A 13,445-nucleotide genomic window follows, 5' to 3' on the forward strand; every position below is an offset into this window, starting at 1 on the left:
AGGAACACAGTGCAAGGCAGTATCCATATTAAGTAAAGGAACTGATCTGGATAGAGTAAAGTTGCTAGAAGCCTAAGCACTCTATCTTGCAGCGCGGGTGTCATCAGAGAACTCTGATAACTCTGCTTATCCTAGGTAACAAGTTCTGGGGCTTGTGTAACCCCATAGGACAGGTCACCCAATACTGGTGGGCAATAGGTGGTGCAAAAACCAAGGAGTCAAAAGGCGGGCACAAGTATTCTACTTATTTTACCTCTAAAGTTCCAGAAGAGCACAGTACTACTTGGGTTGGGACTTTCTTGACATCTTCTTCTCTACTCCTCTGAACCTCTTCTACCTCTTAACAAGCAACCCTTTTAAGAGGCAACCCTAACTTTGCACCACCCCTCCGTCCCTCCACCTCACCCTCTTCATCATTAGGAATGCCACTGGCTGAATTTTTCCTATTCCTCTGCAGTGAACACTGCATAGGTGCCTTAACAATCCAGCCCATGTGCTGTGTTCTCACAGGTGAGGAATAGGAGACAATCTGCCTAGAGCATTCCTAATGATGAAGAGGGCGGGGAGGAGGGATGGAGAGGTTGTGGCAGCCTAATGCACACACACTTTAGGCCACGACCATTTGACATAGGGCTGCAAGTTTAAAAGTAGTTTTTTAGGACAATAATTGCATCACCTGCCGAACGGACCCCAGATTGTGAGTACAGAGTTGCTTTAAGCCTTTTGAAGACTCTGGAAGATGGTTCCCAATAGGAAAAGTTCATCTGGTACAACCTTAAGTCCACAAAGACACAGATTTGCTTAAAAGTGAAGCTGAAAGTCCTTTGGGTTGCTTGTAGTAGTACACGTGATCTTGTTCAGCTTTAGTAACTTACTTTAATTCAACTTTAAAACTTGCAAGCTCAGATGTGAGACACTTAACCTTGAGACCACAGACTCCCCGAGATCCGCTTTATAACCGCAGACTCCCTAGGACCACTTTGAGATTGCAGACTCCCTAAGACCACTTTGAAATTGCAGATCCCCTAAGACCACTTTGAGATTGAAGACTCCTTGAGACCACTTTGAGTCTGCAGACTCCGTAAGACCACTTTGAGATTGCGGACTCCCTGAGATCACTTTGATAGCGATGAGCCAATACTGTTCGATCGAATAGATATATAATTGAATAGTAAGGTATTCGATCTAACGAATATTATCGAATAGTTCGCCGAATATTCGATAAATATTCGATAAGCGTTGAAATTCCCCAGCTTCCGGTTTTTACCTCCAAGTGGTCGAATAGATGTTTTTCAATAATCGGATACTTGTTCCCATAGACTTTAATGGGACCGAATATTCGATCGAATATTCGAATATTCGGGAGATATTCGTACGAATATCAAATATTTGAATATTTAACTATTCGCTCATCACTACACTTTGAGATTGCAGAACCCTTGAGACCACTTGAGTCTGCAGACTTCCTAAGACCACTTTGACATTGTGGACTCCCTGAGACCACTTTGAGATTGCAGACCCCCTAAGACCACTTTGAGATTGCAGACTCCTTAAGACCACTTTGAGATTGCAGACTTCCTGAGACCATTTTGAGATTGAAGACTCCCTAAGACCATTTTGAGGCCACACACTCCCTAAGACCACTTTGAGAAAAACTGGGTATTTATAAACTTCCTATTTGGGTTAATCAACTAAATGTAAGCACTAGTAAATGCATGTAAGTTAATAGGTTTAACTCGCAATTGTTGGTTTTAAATGGTTCTCCATTTAAAGGTGTGTTCCACCTCGGACATAAAATAAATATTTAAATTTATTATTTATATATTTTAATTCAGCCCCCTAAAAATAAAACACTCCACTCTCAACAATAAAACACTCCACTCTCAACAATAAAAGTAAAGTTACAGGAGTTTGCTAAAGTTACAGATTGCATAATAATATAATGAAGGTATTCAATTAGTTTGACAAACCAGACAGAAAGTATAATAAACAAGCTAACCATCAAACTGTATTAGTGACTTAAGGCGGGAAGAGTAATACCAGTTCCTGCTTGAATCCTGTCAAAGCTTCTTGAAACATTATAACATGTCTTGATGATGAATGAATAAGCTCCAATAGATAGACATGAATTATTTAGATAACATTAGCTTCATACTCAAGTGGGCTCCAAAATCCTTTAAAAGCTTTCATTAGGTGCTTTGTGTCTTCAACAATAAACCTTGGATAATACTATGATAAACTTAAAGGAGAGCTAAAGCCAAAATGTGTTTTATATGCTGTACTAAAGAGCATAATGGATTGTCTCAACTTCCCTCGCTTATCAAATTGATCTGTTTGCTCAGGAATTTGCAGTGCAGCTCTCCTGCTCAACGGAATTAGACACCATAATCACAGATCATTCCATTTCAGGAACTTAGTATCTAAGTCTCAAAGCGAATTATTGTCCTCTCTATTGATAATCAGAAGATGGAAGGAGCGTTGTTACCATGGATATTAACTTACCGAAATAGATGCAAGACTCACAGTAGAACCCTTGCTATTGAATATTTTCTTATTTTATGTTATACAAAGGATGACAGAACACCAGTGTGCATTCCTTACAGCGACATAACTTTAGTAACATCCTCAGCAATTTGACTATGGTTAAAGGGAACCTATCATCAATTCATCAGTGTGGTGCCGGTGGCTTCTCCCTGCCCTACTGAGCACTCCCTATACCCAAACAGACATTACTCAATCAAGCCTGGCAAGGCAGGGGGAAGCCACCAGATGACTTCTGGTTCAGGCAGCATGAAAGTAATGCTAGGTTCCCTTTACTGAGTTGGTATAAACTATGGGGGACATGTATTATCTGTCAAAATGTGGTTTTTGGCGGAAAGTGCCGATTTGCGAATGATTTTAAGCGCACATGCGGGGACATTTTTAAGTCCAGCGTAAAAAACTTCGGACTTAATAAATGTCCCCCTATGCATCGATGAATGAATTAGCAGTATTCCTTAATATAGTCAAATATAATCCCATTTTAAAAATTACCACCAGATATTATATTTTATTATATTAATGTTAGTGCATATGTTGTTTCTTTTAGCTTCAGGATATGTTCACACATAGATATATAAGGGTCAAGAATATGTTTGTATTTGTATAAGAATATGAAAAATGGTACCAACTTGTCTTGCAAGAAAACAAGCCCTGATGCAGCTACATCAATCCAAAAAAAGTGGAATAGAACAATAAAAAAAACAACAACAAACCTTTACCACTCTTAGATTATAAGTCCTAACCAATTTAGACTATAAAACTATGTCTGATGCAGTGCTTATGGTCCTAGGTGAACCTGGCACAATTATTGTGTTCTTTGATTTTTGTACAATGTCTATTTTTGTACTGTAATGATATCTACATTCATTCTGATATTATCGCTGTTTCTCTAGAAAAAGGAAAACTCAATTTAACAAAATGTTGCAATTAACAAAAAAAGTATAAACAACAACAATTTGCTGGATCCTCCAGGTCCTCAAAGGGTTAAGGGCTTTTGTTAAATAGCCCATATATTTTGTAAAAATCATTTGACCTTTCATCTGCTCCTGGTAACCTCTTTTATTACTTTTCTTTGTAAGTTTGTAATATGACCTTATTAAAGAAAATATATGGTCCCCCCATGTTTCCATTAATAGGCAGCAGTAAGGGATGATACATAGCCTCTGGCGCCACCAGTTTAGAACTAAAGGGTTTCAAAAACCCTGGTCTCAGTTAGATATGGCTAGTGCTACTGCATGCAATCCTGAGCTTCCCCTAATGTCTAATTCATAATAACATTAAGGGGTTATCCAGCGCTACAAAAACATGGCCACTTTCTTCCAGAGACAGCCCCTCTCTTTTCTCCAGCTTGGGTGAGGTTTTGCTGCTCAGTTTCATTGAAGTGAATGGAGCTTAATTGCAAATTGCACCTGAACTTGAGACAAGAGCCGTGTTGTCTCTGAAAGAAAGTGGCCATGTTTTTGTAGCACTGGATAACCCCTTTAGAATAGACATAGCCTGTGTCAGGAGCATTGGAGCCACAGCACAGTAAAGCAGAGACAGCTTTGATGGACAGTTAGCCCGACTCTCTCTGCTTTGCTGTTCAGCGGCTACAGTGCTACTGATACAGGGTGCTTCCCCAACTCTAATGTCTATTCTAATGTGAATGTGCATTAGATCAAACATTAGGGGAGGCTCCTTATTGATAGTAGAGATGAGCGAACCTGCCGAGGTTCGGGTTCGTATGAACCTGAACTCTTGGCATCTGATTCCCTCTGCCTGCAGGCTCTGTGAAGAGGGTGGATACAGCCCCAGAGGACCGCCTGGAAAACTGGGATACAGCCTGTATCCACCCTTTCCACGGAGGCTGCAGACAACAGGAATCAGACGCCGAGAGTTCAGGTTTATCCGAACCCGAACCTCGGCAGGTTCGCTCATCTCTAATTGATAGCCCTTCATGCAGCATCACTGATATTTTACTGTGCCAGGACTAAGGCTTCTGAAGCTCTGCTGTTCCTGTCACAGCCTTTGGTGGCAGCAGAAGAGCAGTGTCACTACTTAATACAATGGAAACAGGAATTATTACAAAGCTATATAACTTTATTCACCTCTTAGGGACATATGACGTACCCGTAAGTCATATGTCCCCAGGAGGTGTTCAGAGCGTTCAGAGGTGTTCAGCTCTGAATCGCCGCGATCCCGGGTGCCGCGTGTAGCCCGGGACCACGGCTATTAGCGGGCACGGTCTGATCGCCATGCCTGCTAATCAGGTAATCGGAGGCAGCTGTCAAAGTTAACAGCTGACCCCGGCTCGGTACTGTTTTCGGCTGCAGCAGCCGAAAGCAAACGAGTGCCGATCTCATTGATCTTTGCTGTATAAGTATACAGCAAAGATCTCAATGAGAGATCAAAGTGTATATACAAGAAGTCCCCCAGGGGGGAACAACCCTAACCCCAGGGGGGCTTCTAGTATATGTGTAAAGAAAAAAAAAAAAGTATTGTTATTAGTAAAAAGCCCCCTCCCCTAATAAAAGTTTGAATCACCCCCCTTTTCCCAGGTTTTAAATAAAAGTAAATAAATAAACGTTTGCTATCGCCGTGTGCGTAATCGCCCGAACTATTAATTAATCACATTACTGATCGCGCACGGTAAACGGCATCAGCGCAAAAAAATCCCAAAGTGCAAAATTGCGCATTTTTGGACGCATCAAATCCAGAAAAAATGTAATAAAAAGCGATCAAAAAGTCGTATATGCTCAACCAAGGTACCAATAGAAAGTAAACATCATGGCGCAAAAATGACACCTGACACATAGACCAAAAGATGAAAGCGTTATAAGCGTGGGAATGGAGCGATTTTAAGGAACGTATATTTGTTAACAATGGTTTGAATTTTTTACAGGCCATCAGATACAATAAAAGTTATACATGTTATATATCGTTTTAATCGTAACGACTTGAGGAACATGCACAACAATTCAGTTTTACCCCAGGGCGAATGGCGTAAAAACAAATACCCCCCAAATAAAAGAAATGCTTTTTTTTTTTCAATTTCACCACACTTTGAATTTTTTCTGGTTTCGCAGTGTACTTTATGCAAAAATTCAGCCTGTCATTGCAAAGTACAATTAGTGACGCAAAAATGCAAGTGCTATGGCCTTTTAAACACAAGGAGGAAAAAACTAAAACACAAAAACGAAAATTGACCCCGTCCTTAAAGGGTTAAAGAAATGTACAAGAAAAAAAATTGGTTCGCCAAAATACCCCTTTAAGGCCCTAAAGGCCTTTCTCTTAAAGCTATTGATTTAGAAATTTTCAGAGGGGGTCAGAAAGAAAATAATGTATAACAATTTGTTCATGATAGTAGGGTTAAAGAAGCTACAAATTTAGTTTAAGATTTTTAGAACATGAAGTTTACAGCAATAATCTTCAAATGTTTTTGCCAATTCTTGTGGATGAAATATTTGAACTTTGCTATGAGTATAAATAAATCTGACTCGTTTTAGCTTCTTGGATTGTAAGCTGCCTTGGCATCAGAGGGCTCAATTTATTATTTTGCCAATGATAGCGTGCAGAATTGTCTGCTTTATTAAAATACAACATATGTAACCAGCCCTGTAGGTGAAAAAATAAAAGCGCCATGGCTCTTAGAGGGCGGGGGGGAACATTGCATTATTTTGACCTGAACATCTGGGCACCAAAGACCTCTGTCATGAAGGGGTTAATATGTGTCATTTTCTCCTAAGATAGATATATCTTGTAAAAAGAATTTTTTGCTCCAGAAATAGAATAAGATAACTTATTCTACCTAAATGATGGAAATCAGGTAATTAATGCTAAATTTCCACTTCAAATTTTATTCCTCTTTTTTTTATCTTTAACTGATGCCTGAAAAAAAAAACATCCTTGCTCTGTAACTTTATGCACACGCTATAATGTACATTTGCAGAAATGTTGTCATTAATGCTAAAATATTCCTCTTCTTTAGCTGTAGAATCGTATTTTGGAGAAGAAGAGGCAGATATCAAGGTTTGCACGTCACAGGAAATGAGGCTATGAATAGTTTTTCCTATAAATTTGTATGGTACATGTGCGGAACATGTTCAGACCATTTAGCCAGCCTAAATTGAGTGCTAATAAAGATTTTTGCTAATAAATAATCCACTTATATTATATTGATCATTTTATATACTTTATGTACAAGTAAAAAAAAAGAATAACTTTTGTCTGTTAATGTGCTAAAGTGCAAGGCCAAACAATGGGAAACAGAAAAATGTAAAATCTAAATCTGGCCACATGGTGATACTGTTTACAGGAGTTATTTTGGAAGGGAGAGGGTAGGAGGGGGAGATGGAGTAAACAGCTCTTATACAGCTTTCTGTGTCTTCAGCAGAAAGCAGCAGGCTTAGAACAGGGGGAAGTAGACAAAAAATGATGACAGTAAATTACCCATTTAATATCTGCTACTAATGCAGAGCCATATTTGTTTTCAGTGAGTTAAAAAAAAAAACTAGACTCCCATCTGCCCCGATTTAGAAGCAAATACTTGCACAATATATACATCATGTACATATGAATGGCAGCGTATCTAATGCCTTGAAAACATTGCCATTTTATGTGTATATGATGCAATTAGAGATGAACGAACCTCGAGCATGCTCGAGTCGATTCGAACCCGAACTTTCGGGATTTGATTAGCGGTGGCTGCTGAACTTGGATAAAGCCCTAAGGCTATGTGGAAAACATGGATATAGTAATTGACTGTATCCATGTTTTCCAGACTACCTTAGAGCTTTATCCAAGTTCAGCAGCCACCGCTAATTAAATGCCAATCGTTCGGGTTCGAATCGACTTGAACCCGAACCTGGTTCGCTCATCTCTAGATGCAATAAACCCATAAGTTTTTGCATCCACCTACTACAAATGGCATTCCTCACACACAAATTTTGCCCAGTGTTTTCTCGGGCTAAAAAAAAAAAAAAAAAAGGCTTTTATACTCCCCAATAGAAGTCTATGGGAGGAAATTGCCAATGTTTCTGAAAACATGCTCAGGCAATGCAAAATTTATTAAAGTGACACACAGGGTAGAAAACCTTTAGGACCCCTTTAAATATTATAATGCAAAATCATTTGCAGCATTTTAAAGTGTAACTGTCATTTAAATAAATATGCCACACAGTCTCAGTGCAGAACCCCCTTTGACTGATTGAGGAAGCTTGTGGCAGTGTGTTTTACTATCCAGTTAGCTGCCCCATCGAACTCATTGCATAGACTTATTTCATCTCCTGCAATGAATTGGATTGGGTGGCCAGGCGGGGAACGAAATGCTGTGTAAAATGACGCTTACTCCATAGACAGCAGGGGGCTTTTGTGGATCAGCAGTGTAAAATTACACTTTCTCCATAGACAGCAGTGGGCATTTGTGGATCAGCAACATACAAATATGCTTTCTCCCAAGAAAGCAGTGGTCACTTCAAAGTGGCAGCACCGTGAGGGGCACTCTATTTTACCAAGAACAGACACCTGGAAGTAGCAGCACCAACAATGACAATTTTTTAGACCCAAAGGGGCCTAGCATAGGGACCTGGAGGTGACAGCAATAGCAATAGTATCCTTCTTGATTGTAAGGGGCCTATCACCCAGACCTGGAGGTGGTAGCAGCAGCAGTAGCATTCTCTTCAATCTAAAGGATGCTTGTCTACAACTGAATAATGACTTTCTGTTCCCTGCTACTCTATATAAAAGGGGAGTGGCCGTTAATAGGGGGAGACTTTGAGCAGAAATTACACTCACAGAAGGGATTAGGGATAATCCCTTGCCCAAGCCACTGTCCTAAAACACCTGAAAATATTTTACACCACCAATTTGTTGAAGGCTCTATCGTACTGGGCCAAAGGTTTGGTTTTTTTAAGAACCAAATTATTGACGAAGTTCGAAACGAACCCAGGTTCAACAGGTTCTCTAGTTGTATTGCATTTTACAATCTTGCAATAAAATTCTTCATTACTGGAAACTAATGCGTTGTCATTACAAATGCAATGCAATGCAACCTGATTGTGTGTTTTGACCTTTAAATTTTTATGTGGCCTTACAGATTTGCAAAAATTCAAAGGCTTCAAATGTGCGGCACATCTGTACACTTTTAACTGGAGAAATTGATATACAGGGGTCAATTTACATGCAGGAATTTACAGTGCTTGTACCATGCCTGGTACTGCAATCTGCTGCAAATGATCAGGTATGTTATTATAGTGCAGCCAAATTCCCCATTGACTCCAGTGGGTCTTTTTCAGTATTAGTTGTCCTTAATTTGCATTTGTTCTATCGGTCTTGTGTTATTTCAATGGAAAAGTGCTGTATGCTGAAAACTAAAGACAACTAGTACAAAAAAAATGTAATCAAAGGGGAATTTAACAGATCGTTTAATTTGCATGTATTTCCAATTCTCTAATGCCCTGATGCAACAGATAAATAGAAATCACAGGGATGTCAACAATGAAAGTAAGAACCCAGCCTTAGAGATAAAATGAAGAAAGGGAAGAAGCTATTGTATTTCACATTTTATGATGGGAAACAACTTTACTGTAAGAATTAAAAAGCAGGTCATCTGTATGTTTCACTGCTCCACCCATTTCTCACTCCAGAGACTTGCTCTTCTATTGGACATGATGACTTGCTTGGAAATCTTCTTGATACTTGTTCTTGACATCACATCGTTGTCCTCTTCACTGTCTTCATCATCAGACATACCCTGTTCAGTGGGTGACAGCAGTGAGATAAGCAGGTTGCTTGCTGGAACATTACATTTGATGGTATCTGGAAATTTCTCTCCCTTCATCTCTGTGAAGAGTTTCTCCACATCTTGTCCTTCTAACTGCTTCTTGAATTTTTGCAGTCTTTGGCCTATGATTGATAAAATATCCAAAACATGGAGATCTAAGGAAAGATCCATTACTGGAAGATTTGTCTCAGACACCTTAATATACCGTAGTCTTATTGCTAGGCGCTTCACTTCGGATGTTACTTTATTTAAGATATTTCCAGTTTTCTCGGCCTCCATCTTAAACTTGTCATGCTTTTCTGACTCTAGCTGCAATTGAATTCTGAGCTCTTCCAATGTCTTTAGATTATTGGACAGCTTCACTTGCAGTTTAGCCTGTCCAGAGTATTTTAATTCCTGTCGAGCATTATCCATTTTTTCCTGCTTGTCTTTTATTTCACCCTATTATAAAAAAAAACACATATTTAAGTTATAAGGATTTTCTTGATAAATTCCATTTTTGCACTTTTTTTAGCTGTTGAAAAGCCCATAGCGCTTTCATTCTTCTACCTACACTAATTATACTTCCTAATAATACTATACATTTTTTCCATAAAATAGGCTGTAAAACAGAAAAAAAAATAGCTTGGTGAAACAAAAAAGTCTATTTTTTTTTAAATAATGTGGGGTGGGGGTAGAATAATGGGGGTGGGGGTCATCTTTATTGCCATTTGGTATATTTGGTAAAGTTGCCATTTGGTAAAACTTATATGTTATCTATTCCTCAAGTGAGCACAATTAGGCTATGTTCACATTACGTAAAATAACGACCGTTATTTTCAACGGCCGTTATTTTGAGGCCAAAACAACGACCGTAGAACTACGAACGTACGGGCTAGTCGTGAAACTACGGCTGCTGTTTAATTTTGCTTCCTAGCATGTTTATAAGTGGGCTGAAACAGGTCATTTACTTTTAATACTGTGCCCAGCCCTAGACACTACTCAAAATTTTTTTTACATCAAAACCAAGTTTTATTTGGCAGATATAAGTTTTACGTCCGCGGCCGCATTGAAATCCACGGCCGTTGTTGGAGCATTACCGTCCGGAAATAATTGACATGTTCATTTTTCACGGGGACGTATATTCAACGGCCGTTATTTGATACGTAGTGTGCATTCAACGGCCGTGGTTCTATTGCATTGCAGTCATATTAGTGAACCTCAAAGCAACGGCCATTGTTTTGCGGCGGGAACAACGGCCGTTATTTTACGTAGTGTAAACATAGCCTTACAATGATAGCCAAATTGTACAACTTTTATTTTATATTACTAGTTACTAATTCATTTTTTTTTTTATGATCACTTTTTATTTGAATTTTTCTGGGATGTAATATGACCTAAAATCTGTAATGTTTTTTGTTTATAAAAGAGGAGAAGGGTGGTGATTTTTTATTATATTTAAAATATATTATATATTTTATATATATTTTTACACACATTTTTATAGTCCTCACTGCTATGTGCAAAATAATAATTGCTCATAAGGATAGATGCAGTGCATATGTACTGGATTGATGCACTATCTTGGCACTCAATTGCTACACTATTGCAGTTGCCGAATACAGGCAACCTGGGAAAGCTAGCAGAGGCCCGGGGCTGCCTGTTGAACCGATTGGCTCCCTGTAATTTCACATCGGGAAGACCAATGATGTGTGGCTGGGCAATTTAATTGCCGCTGTTAGTTTTGACAGCTGCATTTAAATGGTTAAATACGCGATACAGACGATTGGTCTGTGCTGGTTATTAGCGGTGATAACCCTCTCTACACCTCCTTACTGGTGCCATGACGTGCAGTACTAGTACATCATGGTGCCTTAAGGGGCAACAATAAATGTTAAACACAAAAATATAAAATATGAAAGGTTTTCACAAAACTTACCAGTGTTATTTCAGCTATTAATTTCTCCTTTTCCAGGTACTTGCGTGTCTCCTCTTGCTTAATATAGCGCTGCAGCACTTCACATTTATTTAAGGCACCAGTAGCCTCCTTGATCTTTTGTAGGGCTTCTTTATTGACAGCAACCCTTCCTTCCTTGTCTTGTGTAGAAAAGATCACATAGGCATTATCAGGAGCTTGGACTACAGTGAAGACCCCAGACGTAGCTTGCTCCTTCTTATAAAGACGCATTTCATTGGCTTGACGAGACAACTCATGCAGGATCGTCTTTTTGTTTCTGCGATTGCAACGAAATTTCTTCTTCACATCCTTATGTTCTGCCAAGGCTGAATCTCTTGACATTACTGCATTTTTATTCAGGATTTTTAGATCTTTTAACTCATTTTTGAATAACAGGGTTTCAGTCTCTAGTTGTTGGATTTGTGGTGTGAACATTGGTAGTTCTTCCTGCAAATGGTTGACCATTTTCCTGTAAACACTGTTTATGTGTTCAGCATCTTGTAATTTTAGTCGCACTTCCTCAATTTTATTTTCTAGAAGACGCTGAATCTCCTCTTTTTCAGTGGTTTTGGCTTTATTCTGAGTAATAGTAGCATTTTTCTTTAGCATTGACTCCAGCTCCTCTAAATGTTTCATGCGGACTTCAGCCTGGTGACGGAGGGCATTAAGGCGTTTGATGGTATCATAAAGCTTGCCCTCTCTGAGCTGGATAACAACTGGTCCGCCCTTAGCCTCTCTGTCTGCATGTCTTTTCTTCTCTAGAGCTATTTCCCGATTCAGTGTCTTGTTTTCCTGCTGAAGGAGCTTTATGGCCTCCTGATTTTGGTCTATGGTGTTGCTGGCACTCTCCTGGTATTCCCTGTGATCATATTCTAGCAGGTGTATCTTTTGCTTCAATGCTACTATTTGGTCTTGCATTGCGGACTCTATTCCAGGATGAGCTGGCGTTTTTGCCATGGCTGCCTTAGTATATGGCGGAGATCTCTGACCAGCACTCAGTCTTCTGCCCCACTCTGCAGTTCTGAGTGTCTTCCTGGTAGCAGCAGTAAGCCTGTCCATTTTAGTGATGCTTGTTCACAGCCCTACAAGGTTCATTGCAGCTTCACAAGGTCAGGTTTCTGTTGTTTTGCTGTTGATAGAACATTTAGCTGCTGTCCTGTCTATGATGTCATATGATGTCACAGGCAAAGCTGCCAAGCACACATACTGAATAGCTGCCATAGCAACCAAGCAGATTCCAGCTTTCATATTTTAGAGGCCTTCTTAAAAATGAAAGCTGCAATCTGATTGGTTGCTACGGGCAACTGCTCCACTGTCCCTCTGTACACTGATAAATGTCCCCAAATGAAACAACACCAGTGAGGTGGCGGATGATGACATCCCAGATGGGACTTTACCCTCATAGTAATATCATATGAGATCATTGACAGCATTAAGAATATACATTACATACATTACATCGCATCCAATCCTTACCAATATTCAATATATAGGTGTCCATGTCCATAGTTTGTATAGGACAGGTATCTGCACATACTGTAAAGATGCTTGCAAGTACACCAAGTACAGGCTATATTATCTGAGTTTTACCATTATATTCTATAGGGGCATTGCATTGCCTTAAGTTACTCCTTTTCTGCACATATGAACTTGCCCTTTGTACAGATGACTGGTATATTAATGCCTAGAATATATGTACAGTGGTACCTAAGAGCGTTTTGGTTTAAGAGCTCACAGTTTTTAAAAATTGTGACTTGGTTTAAGAGCATTGCTTTGGTTTAAGAGCTCCCTGTATTGGGTGAGAGTGTGAGTGGAGGAGGGGCATGGTCTGCATAGCGGGGTCTACAGCACTGTACTCTGACCCAGGATGTCTCCCTCACCTTCCAAATCATGGCAGATCCACTTCAGGCTGGGGCTTGCATCAGGGGACAGGACTGTGGAGGTAATCTCTGCATAGCTGTAACCCCTCTCTCCCTGGACAGAGACTGCTGCATGTATGTGCCCACATCTGCCCTGCTCATTCCTTCCTGCTCCCTGCAGTCTCTGTCAGCCCTTGTGTTTCCCATCCTCTCTATTACTGTACAGTAACTTATAATATCACATATTCTGCTTCTTCTAAATGTTTGTTTCATTTGTTTTACATGTTATTCAGAATAATAAATCATTATTTTTGGGGTGTGGAACCAATTGTCTGCATTTCATTATTTC

At 39.6% G+C, this 13,445-nt stretch overlaps 1 protein-coding gene across 1 annotated transcript; it reads right to left on the bottom strand.

The window, feature by feature from the left end:
* Positions 1–9,067: 9,067 nt before the first annotated feature.
* On the bottom strand, positions 9,068–12,523 carry LOC138796896 (outer dynein arm-docking complex subunit 3-like). The gene is made up of 2 exons (XM_069976630.1): positions 11,220–12,523; positions 9,068–9,742 (listed from the first exon to the last, which is right to left on the bottom strand). Exons 1-2 carry the CDS (start codon positions 12,294–12,296, stop codon positions 9,137–9,139), a joined length of 1,683 nt encoding a protein of 560 aa, XP_069832731.1. The 5' UTR covers positions 12,297–12,523; the 3' UTR covers positions 9,068–9,136.
* Positions 12,524–13,445: the final 922 nt, after the last annotated feature.

This window comes from Dendropsophus ebraccatus, chromosome 7, assembly GCF_027789765.1.
Source record: "Dendropsophus ebraccatus isolate aDenEbr1 chromosome 7, aDenEbr1.pat, whole genome shotgun sequence".
NCBI classification, from domain to species: Eukaryota; Metazoa; Chordata; class Amphibia; order Anura; family Hylidae; genus Dendropsophus; species Dendropsophus ebraccatus.

What these genes read in the sequence shown, in the direction of transcription:
- LOC138796896 (XM_069976630.1), bottom strand. Translation starts at nt 12,296, where the DNA reads ATGGACAGGCTTACTGCTGCTACCAGGAAGACACTCAGAACTGCAGAG. An exon ending in TAATAGCTGAAATAACACTG is followed by an intron (nt 9,743 to 11,219) that starts GTAAGTTTTGTG and finishes TTTTTATAATAG; the next exon opens with GGTGAAATAAAAGACAAGCA.